This window comes from Cryphonectria parasitica, assembly GCF_011745365.1.
Source record: "Cryphonectria parasitica EP155 unplaced genomic scaffold M406scaffold_2, whole genome shotgun sequence".
Lineage (NCBI taxonomy): Eukaryota > Fungi > Ascomycota > Sordariomycetes > Diaporthales > Cryphonectriaceae > Cryphonectria > Cryphonectria parasitica.
The window spans coordinates 4293780-4318641 of NW_024468910.1; the positions used below are offsets into that span (position 1 = coordinate 4293780).

The 24862-nt window shown below is 53.4% G+C and overlaps 6 protein-coding genes across 6 annotated transcripts; 3 read left to right on the forward strand and 3 right to left on the reverse strand.

Annotated features, from left to right (window-relative positions):
- Positions 1 to 845: 845 nt before the first annotated feature.
- M406DRAFT_107721 (uncharacterized protein) lies at positions 846 to 4161 on the reverse strand (the record flags this gene model as incomplete). Its single annotated transcript, XM_040915260.1, has 6 exons — positions 3952 to 4161; positions 3515 to 3738; positions 1867 to 3426; positions 1558 to 1809; positions 1044 to 1497; positions 846 to 997 (listed from the first exon to the last, which is right to left on the reverse strand). Exons 1-6 carry the CDS (start codon positions 4001 to 4003, stop codon positions 846 to 848), a joined length of 2694 nt encoding a protein of 897 aa, XP_040780071.1. The 5' UTR covers positions 4004 to 4161.
- Positions 4162 to 4778: 617 nt separating this feature from the next.
- Positions 4779 to 6453, forward strand: M406DRAFT_355174 (ATP synthase F1 gamma). Its single transcript, XM_040923102.1, has 4 exons — positions 4779 to 4957; positions 5147 to 5739; positions 5819 to 5952; positions 6044 to 6453. Exons 1-4 carry the CDS (start codon positions 4902 to 4904, stop codon positions 6170 to 6172), a joined length of 912 nt encoding a protein of 303 aa, XP_040780072.1. The 5' UTR covers positions 4779 to 4901; the 3' UTR covers positions 6173 to 6453.
- A 596-nt stretch (positions 6454 to 7049) lies between these two features.
- Positions 7050 to 15331, reverse strand: M406DRAFT_92426 (uncharacterized protein; the record flags this gene model as incomplete). Its single annotated transcript, XM_040926227.1, has 7 exons — positions 15242 to 15331; positions 14929 to 15124; positions 13121 to 14716; positions 12942 to 13020; positions 10851 to 10933; positions 9424 to 10540; positions 7050 to 9324 (listed from the first exon to the last, which is right to left on the reverse strand). The coding sequence occupies exons 1-7, from the start codon at positions 15317 to 15319 to the stop codon at positions 7050 to 7052; spliced, it is 5424 nt and encodes a 1807-aa protein (XP_040780073.1). The 5' UTR covers positions 15320 to 15331.
- Positions 15332 to 16032: 701 nt separating this feature from the next.
- On the reverse strand, positions 16033 to 16740 carry M406DRAFT_63070 (uncharacterized protein; the record flags this gene model as incomplete). Its single annotated transcript, XM_040924814.1, has 3 exons — positions 16033 to 16301; positions 16371 to 16521; positions 16693 to 16740. The coding sequence occupies 3 exons, from the start codon at positions 16738 to 16740 to the stop codon at positions 16033 to 16035; spliced, it is 468 nt and encodes a 155-aa protein (XP_040780074.1).
- A 1312-nt stretch (positions 16741 to 18052) lies between these two features.
- CAMK-1 (regulation of circadian rhythmicity) lies at positions 18053 to 20558 on the forward strand. The gene is made up of 6 exons (XM_040926228.1): positions 18053 to 18226; positions 18348 to 18555; positions 18748 to 18799; positions 18866 to 19073; positions 19134 to 19290; positions 19364 to 20558. Exons 2-6 carry the CDS (start codon positions 18549 to 18551, stop codon positions 20155 to 20157), a joined length of 1218 nt encoding a protein of 405 aa, XP_040780075.1. The 5' UTR covers positions 18053 to 18226; positions 18348 to 18548; the 3' UTR covers positions 20158 to 20558.
- A 1737-nt stretch (positions 20559 to 22295) lies between these two features.
- On the forward strand, positions 22296 to 24347 carry M406DRAFT_327520 (uncharacterized protein; the record flags this gene model as incomplete). The annotated part of the gene is made up of 3 exons (XM_040920217.1): positions 22296 to 22501; positions 22628 to 23024; positions 23184 to 24347. The coding sequence occupies 3 exons, from the start codon at positions 22296 to 22298 to the stop codon at positions 24345 to 24347; spliced, it is 1767 nt and encodes a 588-aa protein (XP_040780076.1).
- Between the last annotated feature and the right edge of the window lie 515 nt (positions 24348 to 24862).

The following is a 24862-nucleotide window of genomic DNA, read 5'->3' on the forward strand; positions in this document are numbered from 1 at the left end:
AGGACAAGACAGAAGGATGACTTTGAAACGCTCCTTTCGATCCACAAACCCCGCTCTCTGTTGTTGATGGTGAAGCACATGGCTTGGTCGATTTCCATTTGTAGTCAGAGAGGCGGGGCGGATCTCTGAGATGTGATGAGCGTCGAAATCTAAACAGGATAGATGTACTACTATGCAGTACGTACTCGAGGCATGGGGTGTGTCTGCTTACCACACAAGCTCTAACACGTGTCGTCGGACGTCGGCCTTTTCAGAGCACAAATATATGGCTTCAAGTCAATTTCGGACAATCTAGCTCATTAGGTTTCGTTTGTAGCAAGCTGGATGGAAGCGCCTCGTGATATTGGTAGGATTTGGAAAAGCAAAAGGTCACTGAAATCCAGCAGTATGGATAAATATTCATTGAGATATCAAATCATCGCTTTATCTGCAAAATTTTCCTGTTTGTTTGACTTTTCGCGCCGAGACTTTTCTCTCTCAGGTTGTCCTGTCTGTCTCTTCTGTCTGCCTGTGTCCACAAACCTTCTTGCCGTCTAGTCAACCGGAAGGAGACCAGGTGATCTGTCCCGGTCATGTAAATCTAATGCATCGTCTATTCGGTTAGATGAATCCCTAAGTTCGCCGAGGGCTCGGCCAATACCGCATCGCAGAAGGCCTCCCAGTCACATGCAGTGATCAAAAATCTGGGCTCCCAGCTTTGTTGCACCCAGTTTGACTGGCAAGGCCGTGATCAAAATTTTGTTCGACCAAGTCATGGCTGGCAAGAGATTTGTTAATGAACGTCGATAATACAGCGCAGCCGATGTTTGCTGCGACTTAGCAAGTCAGTGTCAGCTCTAGAAGCTTTAGAACTCCCAGTCTGGGTCGTCCCCGATGGACTGAATGGCCCAGTTGAACTTCTCACGCAGGGTCTTTGGGAAAAGACGCTCGATAGGCACACCCATCTTATTCGAGAAGACGACGCTGAGGCGGGGGTCGATGTAGTTCTGTGTTACCACTAAGTCAGTACATGGTCTTTCAAGTTATCTGCAGTGTAGGTAGACTTGCGATCTTGGAGGTTCCCAGGGCAACCTCCTTGTTGCCCTCGCGGTCGGCAGATTGGGCTTCGAGATTCTTGATGCGCTCTTCGATCTTCTTGATCTGGCCCTCGAGCTTCTCGACTGTAGGACCCCTGCCTTCAGCCTCGACCTTCTTGGTTTTGTTCTCCTTCTTAAACTTGGCCTCGAGCTCCTTGACAGCCTTCAGGCGCTCCTTAAGCTCCTTCTCGGGCATGGGCTTCTTCTTCTCGGAAACCAGCTTCTCGTTATCCTTCTGGAACTTCTTGGTGATCTTGGTGCGTTGCTCCTCGATAAGGAATGCTTGGTGTTGAAGAACCCATTCCTCGGTTAGATCTTCCTCCCTCTCAAAAAACTCGGCTCCCTTCTTTTTCTTTTGCTTGGGGTCGACGTCCAGAATCATCATCTTCGTCCGCCATTTCTGGTACTTGGCACCTTTGATCTGCAGTCGAGACGTTAGTAACTGCAGCCCGCGGAACGTGTCGTGGGTAATGGAACTCACACGATCGGTCATCTTCTCCATCTGCTCCTCATGTTTGGCACCAACGCTACGTTTGTGGTTGCAAAGAATGGCAACCTCTCGATTGCAGTCGTTGTAGAGCTTGACCTTCTCGTTAATGGTCTTGTTCTTGTGCTCAGCCGGGTTCAGCTTTTGGAGGAGGTTGGACATGGTGTAAGAAGCGTTGTAGGTACGGAACACCTTGGCAGTTAAGCCTTCCATGTAATTCGACAAGTGCTTGTTCAATTGCGAGGTCTGCGCAGGTCAGTATTCATCAAACAGTCAACATTCGTTTTGGGCGGATAGACTCACATTCACTCGATCAAAGATGTCGTCTCCGTCCTCCTTGGGTGGCTTCTTGAACATCCTCAGGTTCTTGAAGACTTGACGGTCCACCTGGCATTCGTCGTAGTACCGAATGCTGTCCTTTCCGAGGAAATCGAAAATGACAATATCTGGCTCCCGAAGGGTGACGTGCTCGTATTTCAGAGAACAGCAGCCCACAGTGTCGGCCTCGTTCTCGGTATCCTTCTCGTTGCCGGCTCTGAGGGCGAACTTGTCGATCAAGTACATGGCCGTGGCCATCTGACGCTCCTGCATCTTCTCACTCTTCAGCTTCTTTTCATAGTCTTTGCGAATGAAGTCGATGCGCTTCTTCAGCTCGCGGGCCTTCTCGAATTTCTTGAAATCCGCCTTGCCCTTCACGGAGGCACTGGCAGCAAGCATGACATATTTGTAGTTGCCATTGACGTTCTCCTGCCACATGGCCAGCCAGGTCGCTTTGTTGTCATGCTGAACGGCCTTCCACTTATGCCCTGCGGGCGGCTCAGGTACCTTGGCCCCCTTGCCAATGTTGATGGTGACCTGTTCTGGCAAGACTCGCTTCTTGATCTTGCCGGTCTTTGGGTGCTCACCGCGGCCACGGAAAAGCCCAGGTGGTTCAACGCGAAAGTTGCCGACTTTCTCTTTGCGGCCGTCCCACTTGCAGTACATGAACGGTTCCTCGACTTGCAGCCTCTTTTCCTTCTCTGCCTGCTTCTTCTCCTTCGACCACGCCTTCTTCTCCTCAGAAACCTTCTTGAAGTGCTCGTACATGGGCTCGAAGTTAAGTTTGGCAAAGTCCTTCACCTCGACCTTGTTGCCATTCTTGTCCTTGGCCCCTCCTGTCTTTTTAAGAATAGCAGTGAAATCGGTGAAGAAGTTCTTCTGGAAGACCGGATTCTTCACGTTGTTCTCGGAGTTCAGCATGAAGCCAAAATAGGATGCGGCCTCCTCGGCGTCGACGTGAAGTTCCAGGGGAGTGCCGTCGTAGTAAAGCCTCACGCTCTTCGGCAGAGGCTCGTACTCGGGAGGGAACAGAACACCGCTGTGTTCGAGCGTGTTCCACTTGACCGTGTCGTCATCGGGTTTTTGCTCATTCCACCACTCATGCGCTTCCTCATCATCGTCTCCATCATCTGGAGATTTGGACTTGGCCTCGACCTTCTTTTGTGCGGCCTTGGTCTTAGCAGGAGCCTTTTCGGTTTTCATGCCATTGATTTTCTTTGAGACGGTGCCGTTCGACTGGCGCTTGGACGTCTTCGCGATAGGTTCATCGTCAGAAGAGGCCTCAGCCTTGATAGCTTTCTTAGGAGCAGGCTTCTTGGCCTTGGCCTCCTTGGCGCGGATAGCTTTCGCGTCCTTCTCTGCCTGTTTCTCGATCTGGGCCTTCTTCTTGGCCAGCTTGACGGTAAGGGGTTGGTCCTCGTCGGACGAGTCCTCGGCGGGCAGAGACGTCTCATTGATAGAGGGGGGCAGCTTCCTCTTCAGCATGGGCTCGTCATCGCTGTCGGACTCATGCTTGGGGGCTACCTTGGGTCGCTTGGCCTGGATCTGTAGGGTCAGAGCGGAACGAAGTGGGGAGGGGCGAGGAAAGGTGCGAGGTCGCCAAAACGCAGTACTGCCGATGATATTCACTTACCATAGGGGCATCGTCGCTATCCGACTCGTCCTTGTAGCTGACGTTTTTGGTGATGGAGGTGCGCGCTTTCCTCTTGGAGGCCCCATTCGGTTGATCTATGTCCATTGAGTCGCTCGAAATGGGGCCATTGCGGATGGAGATGCCTGCGGCGGAAGGCTGGCCCCTGGCCGGGGAGAAGTCGTCCATAGCCTTGTCTTCCGACTTTGATATCTTGGAGGCCGAGACTGCAAATGCGACAAGTATATCAGCACCACGCGGCAACAAACTTTTTTCTTACTTTCCTTTGTCTCTTTTGGGGGGACGCAATCCAGATAGTTCTCGGCCTGTGAAGGTGGGAAGGGGCCAACAGAGTAATCTGACACGTAGGCGAGGGGCAGGATCAACGTGTTGGCGAGACTGTGGCTGGCGCGTGAAGAGGCCCTCATAGGCGTACTTACGGTATGTGCCATTCGACCGAGCCAAAGGCGCATCATCGTCTGAGGAAGACATTGCGGTCGGCGGTGATGAGGTATTGAGTGCTCGAGGTGGTGGTTGTGGTTCGGTAGTTGAGCTTTCGCTTCGGAAGACGTGGTGGTGCCGGTCTCGGTAGCGCGGCAGGGCGCCGGTAAGCAGGAAGCAAGAAGAAGGAAGGGAGGGCTGTGGAAGACCCGAATTCGTCGACAAGGAGCGCGAGAGAAAGGAAACGGACGAGGTTCGGGATCCGAGGTGACCTCTCCAGAGGGAGGAAAAGATTAGGAGATGGTTACTTATGTAATTGGACAAACAGAGGCTGAGCCGGCTGTGAGGCCCAAAGCTTCGGTCAACAATGTTGGTGGGTGGAAAGGAAAGTTCCAAAGAGACAGGGCGAGGCGGGAATGAAAAGACGCGAGAGACAATGGCCTCGTCGGGCTAGCACTTTACTACTACTTGCTGGTGCTGCCTGCTGCTGTGTGCTTGGTAGCTGGGCGCTGCCATTGACCGCGACGGGCAGGGACGGCGCAAAGTTTAGCGTGCAGCTATTGTTGCGAGCCTTACTAAGTCTGGTAGAGACTCTAGGGGTGGGTCGAAGGATCCAGCACCATCACTGGACCGCTACCAAGAGTCGCCTTGCAAAGCTGCTCACAGGGCTGTCGGAGTGCAAATTTAGCGCTTACCCCCACCGTCAGAGCAGCGAGCCTTCCCGGGAAAACACGTGACGGTGACTGCCGGCCTCTGAAGAAGCAACGGGGTCTCTGCCTTGGATGCTTGATTGACTGAGAGAAGTTCGTTGCAAAGCCCATCCATCACCACCTCCTGTCAACCACAACCGATTGGTCGCCCTCCCGATCAATTGGCCCCTCCGAACGATTCTGCTCAACTGAGCCCCCGTCAGCAGAGCAGTTCTTTTTACTCAGACACCACCGTCAAGATGTTGTCCAGAGCTGCGCGACCGGCTCTGCGAGCTGGAGCTGCAATTCCCTCTCGGTACGTGGTGGTCCGCGCCTGTCGACGTCACCCCCTCCCCCCTTCGAGTGTTTAAAAAAATTAGGCCAGGGGTCTGGTGAAGGGAGGAAGGACAGAAAGAAGAGACAGAATGCATGCCGAGGATGGGAAGGATTGTTGTGCAGCAAAAGCCAGAAGAAGCTAACCAATATGCCTCATCACCACCGACAGCGCCGTCACATCCACTCCCAATGCCGCCGCCGGCTTCGCAACCCTGCGCGAGATTGAGGGCCGCCTCAAGTCGATCCGCAACATCGAGAAGATTACCAACACCATGAAGATCGTCGCCTCGACCAAGCTCGCCCGCGCCCAGCGCGCCATGAACCAGGGCAAGGTGTACGGCGAGACCAGCAAGGAGGTTTTCACCCAGGCCGAGACCAAGGCCCTCGAGGGCGAGGACAAGAAGACCCTGCTCGTCGTCTGCTCCTCCGACAAGGGCCTCTGTGGCGGTATTCACTCCGGCATGTCCCGTTACATCCGCCGCCTCTATGCCGAGAAGCCCACCGCGTACGAGCTGGTCATCGTCGGCGAGAAGTGCAAGGCTCAGCTGTCGCGTACCCAGGCCAAGGACATCCAGCTCACCTTCGCCGGCATGGGCAAGGACATCCCCACCTTTGCCGATGCCCAGGCCATCGCCGACCAGATCGTCCTCCTGCCCAACGAGTATGCCGAGGTCAAGGTCATCTACAACAAGTTCATCAACGCCCAGAGCTACGAGGCTTCCGAGATCGAGGCTTTCTCCGAGGAGGCTATCCAGGCTTCGCGTACGTGATCTCTTGAGTCCTCCCATCGTCCTTGAGCAGCTTTCCGCCCGGGCAACGTCAGGCTAACACCAGCTTGCAGAAAACTTCTCCGCCTTCGAGATCGACGAGGAGCTCCTGCCTAACCTCCGGGAATACTCCCTCGCCAACGCCATCTACTGGGGTTTGGCTGAGGGTCACGCCTGCGAGCAGTCTGCCCGCCGAAACGCTATGGATGTGAGTGTTCTCCAGGCCCTACTTTGAGACGCAGATGACCTCCTGGCTTTTTGTCTTTCTGGGACAAACGCAACTGATACTTCATTCACAGAACGCCTCCAAGAACGCCGGTGAGATGATCAACAAGTACCAGATTCTCTTCAACCGTACCCGTCAAGCCGTCATTACTGGCGAACTGGTCGAGATTATCACCGGTGCCACTGCCTCCGCGGACATGTAAATAGACTTCAGGCCATATAGAAGTGTGAGAAGGAGCAGGCGTGGTGAAGGAAGCTGGGTGTTGAGATGCCGGGAAGGGCATGCAAAATCAAAGCAGATGTTCCCTTTGTACCACTGCACATTTTGAATGAAGGCTGCAACATCTTATGCCCATGTACCAAGAACAGTAGAATCAAAATGAGGATTCAAAAGAAGAGGATATGCATGGCATTTATTATGTTTCATGCGTGTGTGTGTGCGCGCGCGTAGTCACTACTTAAGTAGTTTCTAAGTACATTCCCAGGCTTACCCTCTCCCATGCCACATGATTGGCTCCAGAGTCCACGAAAGAAAGGACTGCATCAAAGGAAACAGTCACATCAAGGTCATTCATCATGAGAAAGCCCTGTCCCTCAACAACTATCAATTCAGCAGTGGCAAAGAATTAGTGCTAACCACGCAAGGTCCATATGAGTAGCTGCTCCAACTCGCTGTTTCAGCATGCCTAGAACTATTCATAGTAACATATACATCTTATGTGTACCTGGCTGGCAGTCTTCAAGCTATGTGTATGATCTGCCTGCCTGCCTGCCCAAAGCCACATTGGCCAAGAAGAAAGTGAAAGAAAGGGGGAAAAACAAGTAAAGTAAGCAAAGACGACATCACTCGTCCACCACCCCCCGGTATTATGCCGAAAAACACCATCCATGCGTGCTTGATGCATCGGTATAATTCATAAGGTCCTCCCATGAACCCTTCCCTGGGTCCCCCCCCCCCCTGCGCCATGAGAAAACAGAAGAAGAACAGGGCAAGAAACAAGGATCAAGCTGCGGCTGCTGCTGAGAATACTCTTCCCCTCCACCAGACCTAATGTACTCAGTATGCTTGAGCCCCATTCGTCATTCCAGATCGACGTCACTATCGTCCTCCCGGTAACTCTCGACCCGCTTCACCCTCCTATTCCCGTTCATGCTCACACTGCCCGCTACCTCTTCCGGTCCAGGGACACTAGGGTGTTCTCTAACATATTTCTCCCTCAGCGCGATGGCATCCTTTTCCCAGCGCGCCGTCGCCTCCGTCCAGTCCTTCAATGCTTGTGCATACGCCTTCTTCTGCTCGTCCGCCTGGTCCTCAAACGGCTTTCTCACCTCCGGCGCCGCTTCCTTCCACATCTTGGACGTCATCGTCCGTACCTCGTTGGGACTTGGCTTGCCCTTGTCGGCTCTACGGCCCTCCTCGCATCTCTTGCGGCCGTCCTCGTAATGGACCTTGTTAAAGAGGAGGTAGGCATTGCCTGCAACCTTTGCTGGTTTCAGCGGGTAGTAACCGATTTTCGACTGGATGTGTTCTGTGATCTCCATCTCGTAGGCTTCGAGACGTGCGCGGGCTGGGTCTCTGTTCTGGGCCTTGCGCTTGAGGGAGGTTGTTGTTTCGCGGGGGAGGATGAGAGGCGAGGGGATTTCAATGGGACCGAGGATCGCATCGAGCACTTCAGAGGCAGCACGGAGGCCAGAGAGGTAAGCACCGTGAACGGTGGCAGGATGGGTGACGGTGGTGTGCTCGCCAGCGAAGTAAAGGTTGCCGATGGTTCTTGCCATGAGCTGATAGTCTTCGGCTTTCATGTTGACTCCAGCATTGGAGTAGCTTCCTCGTGCGAAGCGATCTGACTCCCATCTTGTCACGATAGCCTCAAGAGGCTGCGTGACGCGGGCGCCGTATCGCATGCGGAGGACCTCAGTCGCTTCTGCGATGAGCTCATCGTTCGGCGTGATCTCCGTGTCGTACCCAGCGTCGCCTGCCATCAGCGCTAGTAAACAGGGCATGCCGGTCGTATTGGTGACGTTGAACCACTGGAAGAAGCGCCCGCGACGTGGGGCATAGTCCTTCTGGTTCAAGCTAAGACGATTGGTAGGAGTCTGCAACATGCCAAAGATGTCCCTGTCCTTGTCCCAAAAGGCCTCCTTGTAGACAAGAATGACCTTATTCAGAACACCGAATCCAAGCCGCTGAATAGCCTCTGTCTTCCATGACGGCAGGGGTGGCTGGAACTCGATGTTTCCATGCTTCAATACACCCAATGGAATGGTGTTGACGATATAGTCAGCTTGAATCATGTGCCCATCTTCCAAGGTGATTCTTGCTGGACCTGTTGAACCTTCAGGGGCATACTTGATGCGCTTCACAGCTGCTCTGTGCTGTATGTTGAGTGGTGCTGGGAGCATGGCAATTCCTCGTGCGACGCTCTGGTATCCACCAACAACCATGGTGTGCTTCCCCTCCCATTCGTTGCCAGCATCAATGTCCCATCCTTTGATGCTGAGCCTGTTGAGATTGGTTGCATTGCTGTACTCCAAGTTGGCTATGTGCCAATTCAGAAGTCTAAAATCTTGGGCATTCAGATCAAGAATATTTTTATGTTGCATCAAAGCCTCGTCAACAACGGAGCCCAATGTGGCTTTGGCATTGCTGGCTGTGGCATCCAGTTCAATGTCCCTGGACTCGCTAACCCCTGCTTTCAGAGGCCAACCTAGAGATTTGACTTTGAAGGCAGCCTTAGTCGAGCCAGGCGTTCCTGGCTCAACATGCACCTTACCGGTCATGCGATCCGTTGACACAGGCACGAGGTTGACTTGTGGTGCGACATTCTGCTCGGAGACTGATGGGGCATGAGGCTGTGCAGCAGTCATCTCTTCTACCAAGGCGATTGTCTTGTGGCCTTCTGCAGTACTATCTCGACCCTCGTCCATGAGGTCGCGATTCCCTTCGATGAGCTTCGAAGGTGGCGGCTTGAACTTGTACTCGCTCACACGGTCCAGGCATGCGTTGAATAGCTGCTCCACCAACTGGTCTCGACCAGGGTCGACGGCTGTGCCGTTGGCGTCGTACAGGGACATATCGCTTCGCAGGCAGTGGTATGGCAGGCCCAGCTGTCCTCGCACAAGAATGTTCAGTGGGTTGCCCCTATCGAAACCGGTGATGATCATGCCGCCCATCTCCGCTGTAAAACGTTTTCCTCGCATCACCCCTGGCGCCGTATCTGGCAACGATTGAAAGGCGCGTGAATAGACTCGTCCACCGACTCGATTTCTTCCCTCGAGGACGATCACTCGAGGGGGCTCCTCGCCCATGTCGCGAAAGCGCTTAGAGTACTGCAGAAACAACCCCTCCAATTGCCTTGCGGCGGACAGGCCAGAAAACCCAGCACCAATAACCGCGACAGTCCTTCTTCTCTTTTGCGGTTGTGCACTGTGGGTGACCTTCGCTTGTCGAACTTCAACACAACCGTAGTTGATGAAACCTCGACGTACCAGCCAATCGAAGCACACATTGGCAACGTCGAACCAACGTATGTCTTTGGCGCAGCCAATCGCCTCTTCCCGCGTGACCGCAATTTGTGGATTCCTCACCCAGAGCCTTAGGATGCCGTTTCGAATGTTCAGATATGTTGTGACCTGCGCGTGGCTGATGTGGGACCGAAGCATATGATACTCATCCTGGTGCAGCGCGTACGGATTCAATCTGGAGTTCTCGGCCGCCTCAATACACTCCATTGCATACTCTTGTGGCGTCAGGTCTGCCGGTACGGATACCTTCGGTTGCACATTGAATTGTATTCTTGGTGCTGATTGCGTTGGAAAGGTTTGAGCCGGGCCAAATTGACCTGTAGCTTCTCTCGGGCTATCTGTATCAAGTGGAGTCGTCGCTTTGCTAGAGACTGAGGATGGTTTCGATGATAGACCTGATCGCTCAGTGAGAGCCGATGCCGATGATGCGAATGAATGTCGAAATTGCCCAATCAGATGGCTCAGAGCTGACTTTGCTGGCGTTGGATCAAGACGCGACGCCTCCGTAGAATTTGGGTCGCCTGCTGTACTAATTTCGCTGAGCTCGGACTCTGAAGGCTGATCAGTCGCCCCGTCCGGGACTCGATTTACGTTCGCAGTGTTGGATGATGGAACTGAGCTGTAACCACTCTGGTGTCCATTCACTCTAACCTCTGCGGATCCTGAAGTCGACTCTGGAACTGCTTGAAAAGTCCCATCTACCGGTTCAGACTTAACAATCTCCGGCTCCAAGGTAGCCAGTTCGGATTCGGTGGGCTTTGTGGATGTGAGGTCTGCTTTTTGGGGCTGCGCATCTTTTGCCAGGGTCTCGTGAAGCGGCGCTTCGAGTGCTTCGGGACTGCGATCGCTTGAGACTACATCAGTTGATCTCGGAGCCTCGATACTGCCCGGAGGTGATGCCTCCGGATCCAGGTCCATCGGTTCACTTTGCTCGGACGCCGAGCATGAAATTTGTGCTTCTTCTGCCTCAGCAGCAGCAGTAGCAGATGCCACCTTTGGTGCTTCTAATCGTGTCTGGACATCCTCAGCCTCTTTTACTGGGACCCCTCCATCCGCATGTGATGGTTGAGTATACATAGCTCCTTCTGCGTGTTCCAAAGGAACGCCCTCTGATGGGGCCAACCTTCTTGGAGGTTCCGTTCTTCCAATTGCAGACTCAAATGCAGAGCCCAAGAGGTTCGGGTCCGTCTTTGAGATATCTTGTCCTGTTGGTAATGGACTCAACACAGCTGGTGCTCCCGACGACACAGAGTCGACCTGCATGGTATCATCAGACGCCGAGAACTCTCCATCGACGTCCATGGTTGCTGTTCTCGTTTGCTCGTCGGGTTCGGTAACGAGTGGAGGTTGGGCGACAGGATCTGGTTCGGCGAGTCTTGGATGTATAGATAATGATGGCCCCTCTACAGCTGTGTCCTCTGCCATTACTTTTGGAGACACTGGCTCGACTACGCCTTCTCCCACAGGAGTTAAGGCTTCAGAGGCGTCATTTCCAGCTGAGGGTTCAATAGTCTGCTCATCCCGGCTGCTGGTGTCTATCGACTCTGGCTCTACCGAGGGAGGCTGTGGTGTCAACTCCTTTGCTGAGGTGACTATTGAAGATGCGGTCTCATGGGCATGCTGAAGGACGTCGAGCTCAGGTCTGTGAAAATACGGTTAGGGAGACCACAAATGAGAGTCCGCTATCTCCATCAGAGTGGGAAGCAGGGAGGTCACGTGGGACAGCCCGCAAGGGATGCAACACAACTCACCCAACAAAGGCCGCTGGCGTCTCCAGCACCTCAGAATAATTTTCGCTCATACTTTCCAGTTCGTCTAGGTCGTCGGTGCTGACGATGATCTCGGCAAGGATCTCTTCTTCCAGCTCAGGCCGCCGAAGTTGGCCCTGAGGTGCCCTCGCCAAGTGAGGACGATGAGGAGAGGTAGCTGTCTTCCCAGAGGCCTTGCCACCGCTGTCCCGACGTGATGACGGTGCTATAGCCTGTTTCTTGTGCACGGTTTCAGAGCATGAGGGCGGAGACGTTGAGACTGGTGATATCAAGGCGTTTGACCACGAGGGTGTAGATGTGAAGCTAGTGCCGAGGCTCCGTGTCGTTCTTATTCCAATACCGCAGTCCTGTCCAGATCGAGGGGTCCGCGATCGCGTTCCCATTATGATGCCGGAAAGGTCGATTTATGCTGGAACGGCGGGATTTGGGAGCCTCGGTGTAGAGAGGGAGAGAAGCGGAGGGTGTGATTGGGTGGTGTGATATCGATCCAGGTCGAACCAGAGCTGACGTCGGAACCTCGATTGGAAGACGGGTTGAGATGGGAGAGACGTCGTTGAGGTCCGTCATTGAGATACCACAGCCGCTCAATTGCTCACATCGACGATGTGGCCACCATCAGGTCCCATTGATATATGCGTGGTAGAGACTTTTGCCCCTCGGCGCGGGTGTGTATTGGTGTGGTTTTTTAAGTTTGGATGCTCATGCGACAGGGCCGTGCAGCCTCATTTTCCTAGTTGGGAAGTGCTCAACAGCCTATCACAGAAACATCAGCAAGAAGGAAGACGGCGACTCAAGGTGATGTGTTGTGGCTGGGCACCCAGAAGTGATGAGGGTCTCTAACGAGGGCCTCAAGGAGGGTTCAAGGATGAAGCACTTGAGAGGGGCGCCAGTCTAGGCATCGTACCTGCTGATTTTCAAACTAACCCAGATCGGAACAGACCGGGACTTAAGAAGCTCAATTGAGGATGAATATATGGATGAATTGATGGATGTCCATCAAAGAGGGCAGACAATACGGCAGTATGTGCAGTTTCCCAAGTCTCAGCAAATGCTGGGCTTGACACAGCCGAAAACGAATCTTTACTCCAATGAAGGAGCTAGGATGTCGAAATGCGACAGTTAGAATTGCACGTGCGTGCCAGTGGCCCCTCAGCCGTTCGTGCTAAAAAAAAACACCCCCCGGGGAATGATACACGTAAACTACTCGAGATACCATCCATGATCTCTGACATGGTAGACTTTTCTTCCTCCTCTCCTTGTTTTTTATTCGCCTACAATGTGGTCTTGAAATCTCTTCACAATTGAAACCAGCATGTTTTGAGAAGAAGAAAGAAAAGAAACGAAAAATCAAAAGAAGGTTCTTTGCTCTCTTTTTATTTCTGTTGTATAATTTTTCCTTTTTCTTTCCTTTCTCCGCCAATCCAGTATTCACCTTTCATCGCAATGCTCGATTCTTTCCCTTCTCGATGCCCAAAACGCCCACGCCGGATTATCAAGGTATCTGTGTATTTGCCTGCAAGCCAAACAAACAGCCGACCATCATCTGAACCCGCCGCCTCACTGGGCCCCAATCCAAGCGACATGCGAGATGGTATATGCCGTCTTTTCACTGACAAAGGGCCAGTCTGTCCCTCCTCAGCTCTCAGTCGGCCGAGGTGTTGCAGCCGCCTGGCCAAACGAGCCCTTCTCGATCGCCGTTGCCATCATCTTATTGCCGCTTATAATCGACGTCGTGCAAATAACGATATTCCTCCGCGCTGCGTATAAAGGAGCAAAAGTCAGTATTGGGCGATATGGAAACGACCTGGGGAACCAGTGTGTGGGTTTGAATGAAGTCACACAAGCGGCACAACGAACCTTCTTCCTGTCTAGCGATGAACCGCAAGGCTGCGATCTCAGTAAAAGTCACGCCGCCCACAAAGACAACAAATACCGTCTTCTTCTGGCCATTCCCGGAAAGGAGGGTGCGGGCCTTAACCGCCTTATCTTCTCCCTTCTGCAGCTCATCAAAAGCTTGCCCACGGGCGTTCTTCACTGCCTCATCAAACCCTCTCCAGCCTTGACTCCCGGTATTCGTCCCAGCAACCCCTGCTGCACTACCCCCTTTGATCATGGAGAGAAGGTATTGCTTCTGCAGTATGCATTGCACGAGCCGTATCGACAGTGGCGCATATCCGCTGTAGACGTAAGCCACATCATTGGGGTCGTGCTCGTTGACCTCGTCCACAATGAGTCGCAATTGCTTCCGTAAGGTGGCATAGTTGGTCTTGTTGCCAGCTGAGCCGGATGAGCCACCCATGGAAATCATCGATGCCATTGGCGATGATCTAGGCAGGAACAGTTGTAGTTTTTCCAGATTGTGTAGAGTCAAAAGGTGCTGGTAACCGTATCCCTGTAGAATGAGCCGTCGGAACTGGTCATATTCTTTAGTCTTGATACCGCCGGATATGCAGGAGTAGATGCATAAGAGCCGCAGCACCTCGGGCAGGGGCGTGTCTCGAGCTATCAGCTCCTCGATCGAGTCGAGCTGAGACGAGGGATCAGCTCCGGCGGCAAGATTCTGCTGGACCTCAAGGAGCTTGCTGAACTGCTCGGTCCGGGTGTACTCCCTGATCTCTTCTACCAGGTTTGTGTGGATGTTCAAGGATTGTTGCTCGGCCTGGTAGCCTGGCAGCTTCTGCACAAAGTCACGGAGTTCTGCCGTCGACTTTGCATGCCGGCTGTCCAGGTCAGTCTGCAGGCGACGGGCCGCCTTGTTGAGCAGGTTTCCGACGATGGCAAAATTTGTGTTCCGGAGCTGGTCGAACATCTTGTCTGACGAATCAAGTAGGACCTTGCGCTTTCGCGACTGGTTGCTGGAGGCTGGTGCTGCCGATGCGGTCTGGGCCGGCTGCGCTGGGGCCCCTACAATGGTCGAGTCAACTTCGGTTTGGTTATTCTGGATCCCCCAGACCTCGTCTATCAGGCCCTCGTACGTCAGCTGTGTGAGGAGGGGCGTGACCATGTCAACCTCGCGGTCAATGATAATGACGCTCTCTGTCGTTGTGCTTGGAGTGAGACCCGTCTTGCCAGATTCGCTGGAGATCTCACCCGCGAGAAGCTCCTGGCGCATGCGGGAGAGCAGCTCAGCCAACCTCTTGGCGTTATCACCCTTCCCGGTGATGCGAGGAAACAGGCCATGCTTCTGTTGGATGCCCATGAGCGCCTGGGCGAGTAAGAAAGTAGGCGTCGGGTCTCTTGACAGGTACAGGTCCTGGAAGGCATCGTCGAGTTCCAGGGAGAGGACATCGCGCTCTAGGGGAAAGAAGTAGAGTGGGAGTTCCGATATGTTCGCGTCACCGAGCACACCTGCCTCCTCCAGAATCTTGTCGGACACAACCGCACGGCGTGGCACCCAAAAGATGTGGAATTCATGGCCGGTCTGGCTTTCGCGTTGCAGGCGCCTTATCTGGTCTACTGGGATGTCAGCGAGCTTGCGTGGCATCCCTGAGAGCTATCAGGCGCCAGTGATGCTGAGGCTGCTGATGCCTCATGAACGGGTAATGCCAACCAATGAGTCCATGAAGCTTTACTCTTCGATCTGGACGCGTGATATTCGTGAACACACCAAAGGGATGAAGCTCCATGAGGTGAGTTGGTATCACTCTAATCTGGGGGTAGCTCACCTGCGATGGCCTGGGCATGCCGGGCGCACTCCCCACGAGCAATGAAAACAACATTGCGCTGAGTAGTTCCCACATTATTGCTCTCCAGGAAGAAGAACTTATCGACACCGTAGTCCTGGAGGGTCGAGACCTTGACCACGGTTCCGATCGGGCCGGCGAGGCTCTGCTCAATAACGAGGTTCTTCTTGCCCTGGACCTAAGAACAGGTGGAACGCGAAAATAGGTCAATGAAGCTGGCCCCTGCCAATGAGCCTTGCGTTGCCGCGAGAGGAATAAGAAGACGAAGGTTACGCCCGGATGTGCCCTTACTTACTATCGACAGGAGGTAGAGGAGATCCTTTCGAGCTTTGTCTTTGATCTGTTCTGTGTCGAAACCAGCCGGAGGAGCCATGGTGGGCTCTCCATGAACCGCGCGAGGTGACGTAGATTTGGGGAGTGAAGACAGCACCGCGACTCGCAGGCGCAGCAGCGCTGAAGAGGGAACTGGGCGGTAGCTCCAGGAGCTTGCTGCCGTTTTCAGCAGGGGCCTCGTCTTCCCCTCCCCCGCTGTTCTAGCCTATCGCTGCCTGCCGAGGCTGGCCCGCCTATACCGAAGCCTCCAGGTCCTCTCGGTACAGGAGATGACATAACTCTGTCGTAACAACAAGATGTAGCAAGATAAGGATGACATCTAGATTGAAGTGCTATACTTATTTACGCAAACAGCCAATGGATCTTTCCAGCATTAATAGCCTTCCTCATTGTTTTCAAAGTTGCTCTACGCAGGGCAACCTCTCGACGGTGGGTGCTCTAGTGGGCAAAACCAGCGTGCCCGCCAAACTGATACCACCACAACAAATTGCCCCTCTAATGCAACTCCCCAACACTATGCATGCTGATGCTCCCGCGCCCAAAGCCTTCCTTGAAGAAGCGCCTGAGAAATTCAATACGTCAACCTACCTACCAGGCTTATATCTCTGCCGCCCGTCATGTAGTTATGTGTCGTCGGGGGTCTCCATGCCTTGCATCTCATGTCGTGGGAAAAAACACACTTGCCCCTCCAGACGCCTAGAACTAAAAGAGCCGGTGTTCCAGCCAGTCCGTCAGACTCGTCCTCGTCTACCCTTACACCTTATTGTCATGGTAATAGAAGTCGATGTCTCTTGGCCGCAGCTGGTTGCTCCTGACGAATTCCTCGTCGCCGGGGGGCCGCTCGTTCTTCGTATTGCCGGTCAACATGCTCTGCAGGCTCATGCATACGCTCTCAACATTCTGTACTGGGCTCCATCCCTGCTGTCCCAAGAGGTCGAGGCAGATGATGCCATTCGAGTAGATGTGAGGGTGTATAGGTATCGGCCGGTCCGCCAGCTTCGCGAAGGTGACCTCAGGGGGCTCTATCAGGAATCATTTTAGCCAATCATGTATCTCAAGAAAGGGAGGGGTGACAGGTTGAGAAGTCGTACCGATCGGGTACTGGTCTCCAAACTTGAAGAGCAGCCTAAAGGTCCTATCAAGGTAGAGGGGGTTGTTGTCTAGCACCTTAATGTCCAGGGACCATTCCTCGAAGTTGTCGGCAGATATGAGGGTGATACCGGCAGGAAGCGAAGCTTGTATCTTTTGAAAGCATAGAAGTTAGCTCACCACTACCAACTTTAAGAGATCCAAGCCAAGGTGCAAACCAGAAGAGGGAGGGAGGGCATGCGAGGCGGCCTCAGATGGTCCATTCTCCCACCCAGCTTGAGACAGTGCCGGCGAGGAGCGGGATAAACATGTGCAGATATGTACCTTGGCAAGCTCCTTTCCAAGCCGCTTTGCCTTGAAGGTTGTGCCCATCTTCGGAATGCTGCAGTAGGCGCGATGGACTTCGAGATATTGATCGAGTATCGAGGCGGGGGGAGGATGAGAGAAGGGCACGAGGTGAGTCGGGTTGGTGGGGTTGGATGGGGAAATGGAGTCGGCTGGTAAGACGGGCGCAGTCAATCAACAGACTGCTCAATGATGGGCCTGGAGTTGATATAGGATGGAGACGACGCCACAGGGAGAGCAGATTGGGGTCAGTGCTCAGGTGAGTCGAGAAGCTGACTGGTGCGTGGGGTGAACACAGTGGTGTATGGGGTGTTGTGATCTACTATGTAATGGAGGTGGAATCTCTTAGGAATTTTAGGGATGCCGCATGGAGTCGAGATGCCTCTTGGACACTTGCATTGCTGCAGCCTGAGTGGCAGCCTGGCGGTTGGAGCCCAGGGCAGGTCAAGGGACCTCGGCAGCACCAGCGCTAAATGGAACGGCTGAAGATCTGCGTTGGATGGTTTTGGAAGCCTCTATTCAGCGGTTCCATAGTTCAGAGTCCAGAATTGTAAGGTCAGGACGTATCGAGAAGCAATCATGATTCGAGTATCTGTATGTCTTCATGGTCATGAAGTGAGGCAACTTGACTGGCCTGGGACAGGATCCAGTCACAACCGTCAGATAAATCTTGCTGTGTGGCTCAGTCACAATGTGGGAGGGGTTGCGCAGATGTGGATGGGTGAATGGATAAATAAACTGGCGGGGTAGTGATCAGTAAGGTCAAAGTACTATGTTTGTGGCGCACATTAAGATATGGGCCTCCTCCTACGATGTAATCAAATTACAAGGTGACACATTTGCTAGGAAGAGAGAGAGAAGAAGGAAAGAAAAGTGGGTGCTATTGATGGCTGTGCTGAGGTCTACTATGCACTATCGTACTAATTGCCAGAGCTCTTTTTAGAAACAAGGATGGCTTGGTGGATTGCGGAGGTGGGATGCGGTGGCCGCCTGGAAACCAGGTGTGGTGGTAGTGGTGGATGACTGTAGGAATCTGCCTCTCAATTTCGCCGTGCCTCCCAAGAGGGCTGGTTCGCTGGCGCTGCTGCTGGCGGAGCAGAACAAGCACAGTGTCTGTGTGGTGGGTGGGTGTGAGGCTGAGCTGATTTCAACCCATCAATCATTTTATACATAGTACATTTTGAAGGCCGCCCGTACCAACCACAAGGCTCCTTTTTTCCCTTCTTTCGTTAGCTTCTCTCTCTCTCTCTCTTACTTATAAGTCTTGTGCTTACTACAAGTATAGACAATTTCCTCTGGACATCTCAACAGTTTTCTGTGCCAATCCAACGAGATTTGGGCCCTACTACCACTATAGTACTTATCCGCACAGCGCGAGCGACAGTTCCCCACGCCCAGATTTAAGGCCCCCCTCCCCTGTCTGGGTTCACAAGCAAACACATCATAAGCACTATCACAGCCCCTCCTTTCCCCTGGTCTGCCCGCAGTTGTCAGGGACCACTTTGAGCTACAGGTACAACCAACCCACTTGCATCGTGCGCCTTCTGCGCTGTCTCCTCCTGTTCGACTGCCAAACCTGACCTCGGACAGCTAAACGGACCACCTCACAGCTCCTCCTACTTACCTCCTCTCAGCAGTCCTTGACAAAACCGCATTTGTCCTCGTGATACCCTCCTACCGTCCTCGAATTCTAGCCTGTCGCGCCTACCTGGCAGTTTGTCGCGCGAGCACCCAAGCAAGCCTGACTGTGCCCCTCACATCGAAACCTCCTACGAGCTCGATCGCCCCTACTTCGATACCAATTCTTCTGCACGAAGATCCGTACTCAAGCGAATATGAGTTGTGAGTCCCCCGCCCCCTCTCTCGCTCTGTCTATTTACGTGGGAATGCCCCTCCTGCAGCGTTGTCCCCCCTATCTCGGGAGCAGCAGGTCATCGCATTGAAACTGCGTCGCCCCCCCCCCCTCTCTCTGTCATCCTACAATGCCCCTTTGATTCGTGCCCAACATGCTGACCGCGACCCCTCCTATAACAGTCTCAACTATGCTCAACCGGCTGCACGGCCAACCTGAAAGTTACGACAAGAAGTATGTTCCCAGGCCTGACTTTGCTCGTCACCACGATCGGTCTCTCTAATAGTCTGCTGCGACTAGGGCCAAATACCGCTTCGGCAGAACACTGGGCGCAGGCACTTATGGTATCGTCAGAGAGGCCGACAGCCCAGATGGCAAAGTAGCTGTCAAGATCATCCTCAAGAAGAATGTCAAGGGCAATGAGAGGATGGTGTACGACGAGTTGGAGATGCTACAGCGTCTGAAACATCCTCATATTGTCAAGTTTGTTGACTGGTTCGAGTCGAGGGTGAGCTCTCCGGTGGTCTTGCTCTGACATGGGAATATGGCGGCTCACATGCAGGAACAGGACAAGTACTATATCGTCACGGAATTGGCGACAGGTGGCGAGCTGTTCGACCGTATCTGCGAGCAGGGCAAGTTCACGGAAAAGGACGCCTCCCAGACCATCAAGCAGGTGCTGGGCGCAGTCGAGTACCTCCACACCAGGAACGTGGTCCACAGAGGTGAGCACACGTGCCCCTTGGAGGTCGTGCATGCGTACGAGAAGTAGCTAACAAGAGTGAAAACGACTCGCAGATCTCAAGCCCGAAAATCTTCTTTACAAGCACAAAGCTCAGGACTCAGAACTAGTGCTTGCCGATTTTGGCATCGCCAAGATGCTTGACAGCAAAGACGAAGTCCTGACCACCATGGCGGGATCGTTTGGGTATGCGGCGCCGGAAGTGATGCTTAAGAAGGGCCACGGCAAGCCCGTTGACATGTGGTCCATGGGCGTCATCACCTACACACTGCTGTGTGGCTACTCGCCGTTCCGCTCCGAGAACCTGCAGGACCTGATTGAGGAGTGTACCAGTGCGCAGGTGGTCTTCCACGAGCGTTACTGGAAGGATGTTAGTGACGACGCCAAGGACTTCATCATGTGCCTGCTGAAGCCCAACCCCGATGACCGGTGGTCTTCTGCCGACGCCATGAAGCACCCCTGGCTCCGTGGCGAGAGCGCCACGGACCACAACCTGCTGCCCGAGATCAAGGCCTTCATGGCCAAGGCCCGCCTGCGGAGAGGTATCGAGATGGTCAAATTGGCCAACAGGATCGAGGCCCTCAAGATGCACGAGGACGACGCCGAGGACTCCGACATACCCAACGTCATCCCCGCCGACCAGGCTGCGACCGTCGATGGCGCGAGCAGCAGCTCCAGCAGCTCGGCGCAAAACCCCGAGGGCGGGAGTAAGCTGGCCAAGAAGCTCAAGGGCGCCATCTTCCGCGAGGTCGTGCTCGCCAAGGTGCGCGAGATGAAGGAGCAGGAGCAGACGTTGAAGGTGGCAGAGCAGGTGGAGAAGGATGCCAAGCGCCGCAGCTTCCACGAGTGATCCGACACGGTCCATGTCATTTGTGGTGGATATGATAGAGCCGAGGAAGAAAGCAGAGGGGGTTCTTCATTGTCGATTCAAAGTCATGGAGTACGGTCTGCGGTCCTTGCCCCCTCCTACCTTCTGTCTTTCCCTTCTTCTCTCTTCTTGCTGTAGAGCCTGGTCCTTTGTTTCAAAATCCTTGCACATGGTTCACTTGGCCATGAAGCCGATCATCGCTTTGCTGTGCTCGCTTGGGATGTAGCTGGCGTACATTTTGTTTCTTTGTTTTCTTGTTTTTATCTGGACAACATAGTCTTCAGCGGTCGAAATAACCTGGGGGTTCGATGCTGAAGGAGTATCGTGACAGGTTGGGGAAGGCACAATGAAAATACAAACAGGCCAGTATTGGCATTCAATGTATGAGTGCACACATTGCCCCACAGGCCCATACAAAGCTCGACACGGGTCTATTATCCCCCGTTGAAGATATCGGTCCCATACTATGTTGAAAAGTAGTATGTTGAATAGGTCGGTCTCCCTGATTGCATTACGGGCCAGACCGCCATAGTACTGCCGGCTCCTTCCCGTGCCTGACCACCTGGACACGCTGGGCAAGCAGTCAGGTGCGTGTAAGGCAACGATATGATAGCCGCCCTGAGTCAGTAGGTCGCATTGAAGGATCGTGTTACAGTGCTATCGTGATCCGGCATTAGAGAGCGACGTAATGCCTGAGTGAGAAGTGGCGCGCAAAGGAGCTGGCCAGGAATCCTGCCTGCCATGTCAGGCCAGGGCTGTATGACGGTAAAACGGTCATATAGACGATCCTAAGACTCATAGACGGTATGTAGTATTGTATAACAGTATGATCCTTGTTGCCCGATCCTTCCGCAGCCCACAAGTTTCTAGCAATAGAGCTTTACTGCGACACAGGTATGAATCACTACCTTGGACCACGATTTACTTGTGCTTGACATAATCGATGTCTCCTTTACAAGTCTAACTTGCTGATTCATTCCTTGATTGAATTTCGTTTAGAGCCGTGAGAAGCCATTGTAGATCGGTAATGAAGCACGGCCGTTCAAAGTAGTTGCTGTGTTGTAATGGGTGTGGTTATTTTCCGTTTTATTTGGTAAGAGGATGTCAATCCTTTCTTTCACCATGTCGGCTGGTTCCCGATCCTTCTGTCCACGACTTCGGCTAGCAATTAGCCTCCGTAGCGCTGGGCATTCCCTTCCTACAAAACAGAAGAGGCTTTATATTTGGAAAATGGTATGTGCTCGAGAATACAATATTTCGCACCACTGGTCTGCCCAAGCCTGGTCTGCCAAGGGAAGGCCTTATACCACTCCAGCTTAACGGGTCCCACTGCAAACTTCACTGAGTGGACACGTCCAGCCACTGAAATGTTTGGGCCTGTCAACAGTACCACCACATTTTTAGTAATATGTTACATACCATCTACCTTCATGGTCATCTCCCCTTCCCCCCTTCCCTTCTCTCTTCGATGATCCGTCCCATCTGCATAAAGTACTTACTTAAATATACAAAGTGTGGCCGGCTGCAGTCATGGCACACTAGTGATCCTGGGAACTCCACTGTTCTTATTCCCATCTTCCCTCAGCCTTAAGACCCCTTGTCTGGGTCCGAATGCTTGCTGGCTTTTCATAACGTTCGACAGTGTCAACAACATCTCCGCATAGAGAGGGCTTGCCCCTTCTATGGCTCCTCGCCGAGTGCCGACCAGTGTATCCGGGTTTGTCCTGTTTCCTCTTACTTGGTATCCCCCCGCTGGACCATTTTTTTTCATCTTCTTCTTCTTCTTCCATTGTTTGTGTCTTCTAAATACAATTACCCTCAGCTGTCCTTGCTCTAACTCAGGCGGTGCAAGTTTGAACGCACTTGGAGGTGCCGAATCACTACAAAGGACCAAAGCTCCTTGTGGATAAATTTATTGATAACTCCAGGTATGAGGAGACGACTGTCTGGTCCGGCTTGAGACGGCTGATCGATTCAACAACAACAACAACAACAATAATAATAATAACAACAACGACAACAAGAGGACAACGGCCTCTTGAGGGGGGAAGAATTTTTATTACTCTCATGTTGAGCCCCTCTCTCAATCTCTCTCTCAGGCCAAGTTCTCAAGACAAAGGATGAGCACTTCTCAAGACGAAGACACGCCACCACCCGTCACGGCCCTCACGATACGTCCTTGTAGTGCTGCGGACAAGGCGGCCGCCATTCGAGAGCGAGTATGGGCACAGCATATGCCGAGGATACGACAGCTCTATGTGGATGAGGGGAGGACGCTGAAGGAGCTGATTGAAATCATGAAGACGGAGCATGATTTTGTAGCCTCGTACGGAATGAACCAATCCCGATCTCTCCTCTCTCGCTGAGAGAAAAAGAGTCCATCTCAGCTTGAAGCGCGATAGATTATGCTGACAAATATGTCCACTGCTCCTTCTTCTTTCCTATTTTATAGGGCCAAGATGTACAAACAGCGACTTAGGAAGTGGAACCTTCGGAAGAACATCCGACTTCACCTACACGAGGACGATCCGGGTTATGCCGCGCTTGTCGACCTGCTGGGCGAGGGCAGCAGAGTGCAGCAGCACAGAGGAGGAGGGTCGTTGTCCTCCTCCTCCTCCTCCTCCTCCTCCTCCTCAGGTGCCAAGACAGGGCGGCCAGTGTCAACCGAGATCCAGCTGGCGACTGGCCAGGTCGTCGACCTCGACCGGCTTGCTTCCCACCTGAAACGCAAGATGTTCTACAAGAGATATACCTCCCCTCACGGGCCGGTGACCATGACGAACCCTGTCAGGCCGCCTGATGGGTTTTATATGTGTGAGGAAGTGCTAAACAGTACTCGCACATATATCGTAAGTCTTTTTCTGGTTTTTTTGGTTTTTGTTCTCCTCTTTTTGTCTCTCCCCCCCCCCCAATAAAATCATTGCCGTCAACTGCTTAATACCCCAAGGCTGACCAACATTTGGTGGGGGGTGGGGGGAGCCTTACCCAACACAAGATTGATCAAATAGTTTGGACGATTCAGAGACACCCTCAGCACTGTGAACGAGATTGACAACACACGTGTGGTAGACGCGCCCCTGGCGAAGTGGAACAAATTCTTATTCACCCTCCGCGGGCCCCTCTCGTCGCCCAGGCGCTTCGGCCGCGTGCTCACCCTCATGCGCCAGGCCCCCGAGGAGCTGCACGACCTCCTCGCCAGCCAGCCCGCCTCCCTCCTCAGCAGCTTCTTCATGTTCATGGTCTATCTGACCCGCTGTCTCCAGTGCCTGCAGGATCCAGACGAAAAGCGGCAGTTCTCGCGCGTCATCAGAGCCCTGATCAGGTATGCTGCCGCCCTTGTGCCGCGTGTGCCGCAACAGCAGCAGCAGCAGCAGCAGGAGGAGGAGGAGGAGGAGGAGGAGCATGGTGGAGCTGCCATATTTACACCGTCGTCGTTATCATTACCGCCATCATTGCCATCATCACCATCGTCGTCGTCATCGTCGTCGCCAGCGTCATCACCGACCGCTGCTGGTACAACAGTCCCGCTCTATGGGCCAGGCCACCCCCTCCCACAAATGCTACGTGCGCTCGCGCGCGTCGACGACGACCAGCTATTCCCGCTGGCGCTCAGGGCCTGGAGGCTCTCGTGCCAGAGCTGGGACGAGATCGTGCTGGCGGCCTCGTCGCCACGGGAAGGGTGGCCAGCGGCGGACCTCAACACACAGCCTAAAGGGTGCTGCGCGACGGTGAGCGACTGGCTCAACTACGCAGCCGTCGCCCCTGCCTCGGAGATCCCAGCGGCCACGAGCGAGATCGTCAACAGCACGCTGCGCGCGCTCCGCCAGCAGTACAGCGAGCAGAGGGCAGCGGCGGTGGACGAGATGTGGCGGTACGCGGAGGCGATCGAAAACCTCACGAGCCGGGGGGAGCTGGCGCCCAAGGAGCTGCGCGAGTTCCTCCTGCACAACGGCATGACGGAGGTGTACCTCGGCGTGCTGGAGGGCGTCGAGCAGGACAAGGCCAACGTGATGCTGATGCGGTCGCTCGAGGACGGGCGGCGGGGCCTGCGGTTTATGGACTTCCTCGAGGATATCTTTTGGGAGTGGGGGGACCATGAGAAGAGCGTCGCGATGGCGCTGTGGAGGGCACGGATGACGGGGGATTTATTGGGCGGGAGCGCAGGAGCATAACAGCTGGGCGGATTGTAAAAAAAAAAAAAAGAGGGAGAAAGAGAAGGTGGGTGTATGCATGTCAGAATAGTCGACCTCTTGGGCATGTGTGTAGTCATATGTGGGTTATATAGTCAAGACTCTGGCCAAGACGGTTTTGAATGATGATAAACGAAGATAAACTGCCCAAAATGTAGGCAAATTCAATGATCAAAGAGGAGACAAATGTTTGTCAAGTAAAATAAGTACTTACTCAAGTACGTCTGGCCAAGAATCCTGGGTGTATTGACTCTACAGTATGCAGGCAGATAGTGGACATCTCAAGGGTTATAGCAAGAGGTCCCATCCCGCCTCGTATATTATGTACCACGAAACCCTATTCCGTCAAGCATATGTTTTTAGGGGCGTAGACTCATTGGCATGGAATCTGTTATTATCAGTTACAGTCATGTTTGTGTTCCTATGCTATTATTCATTATAGATCACGTTGCTACTGGAAAAAGCCCAGGCGACCAGTCAGTTCTACACTTCAGATT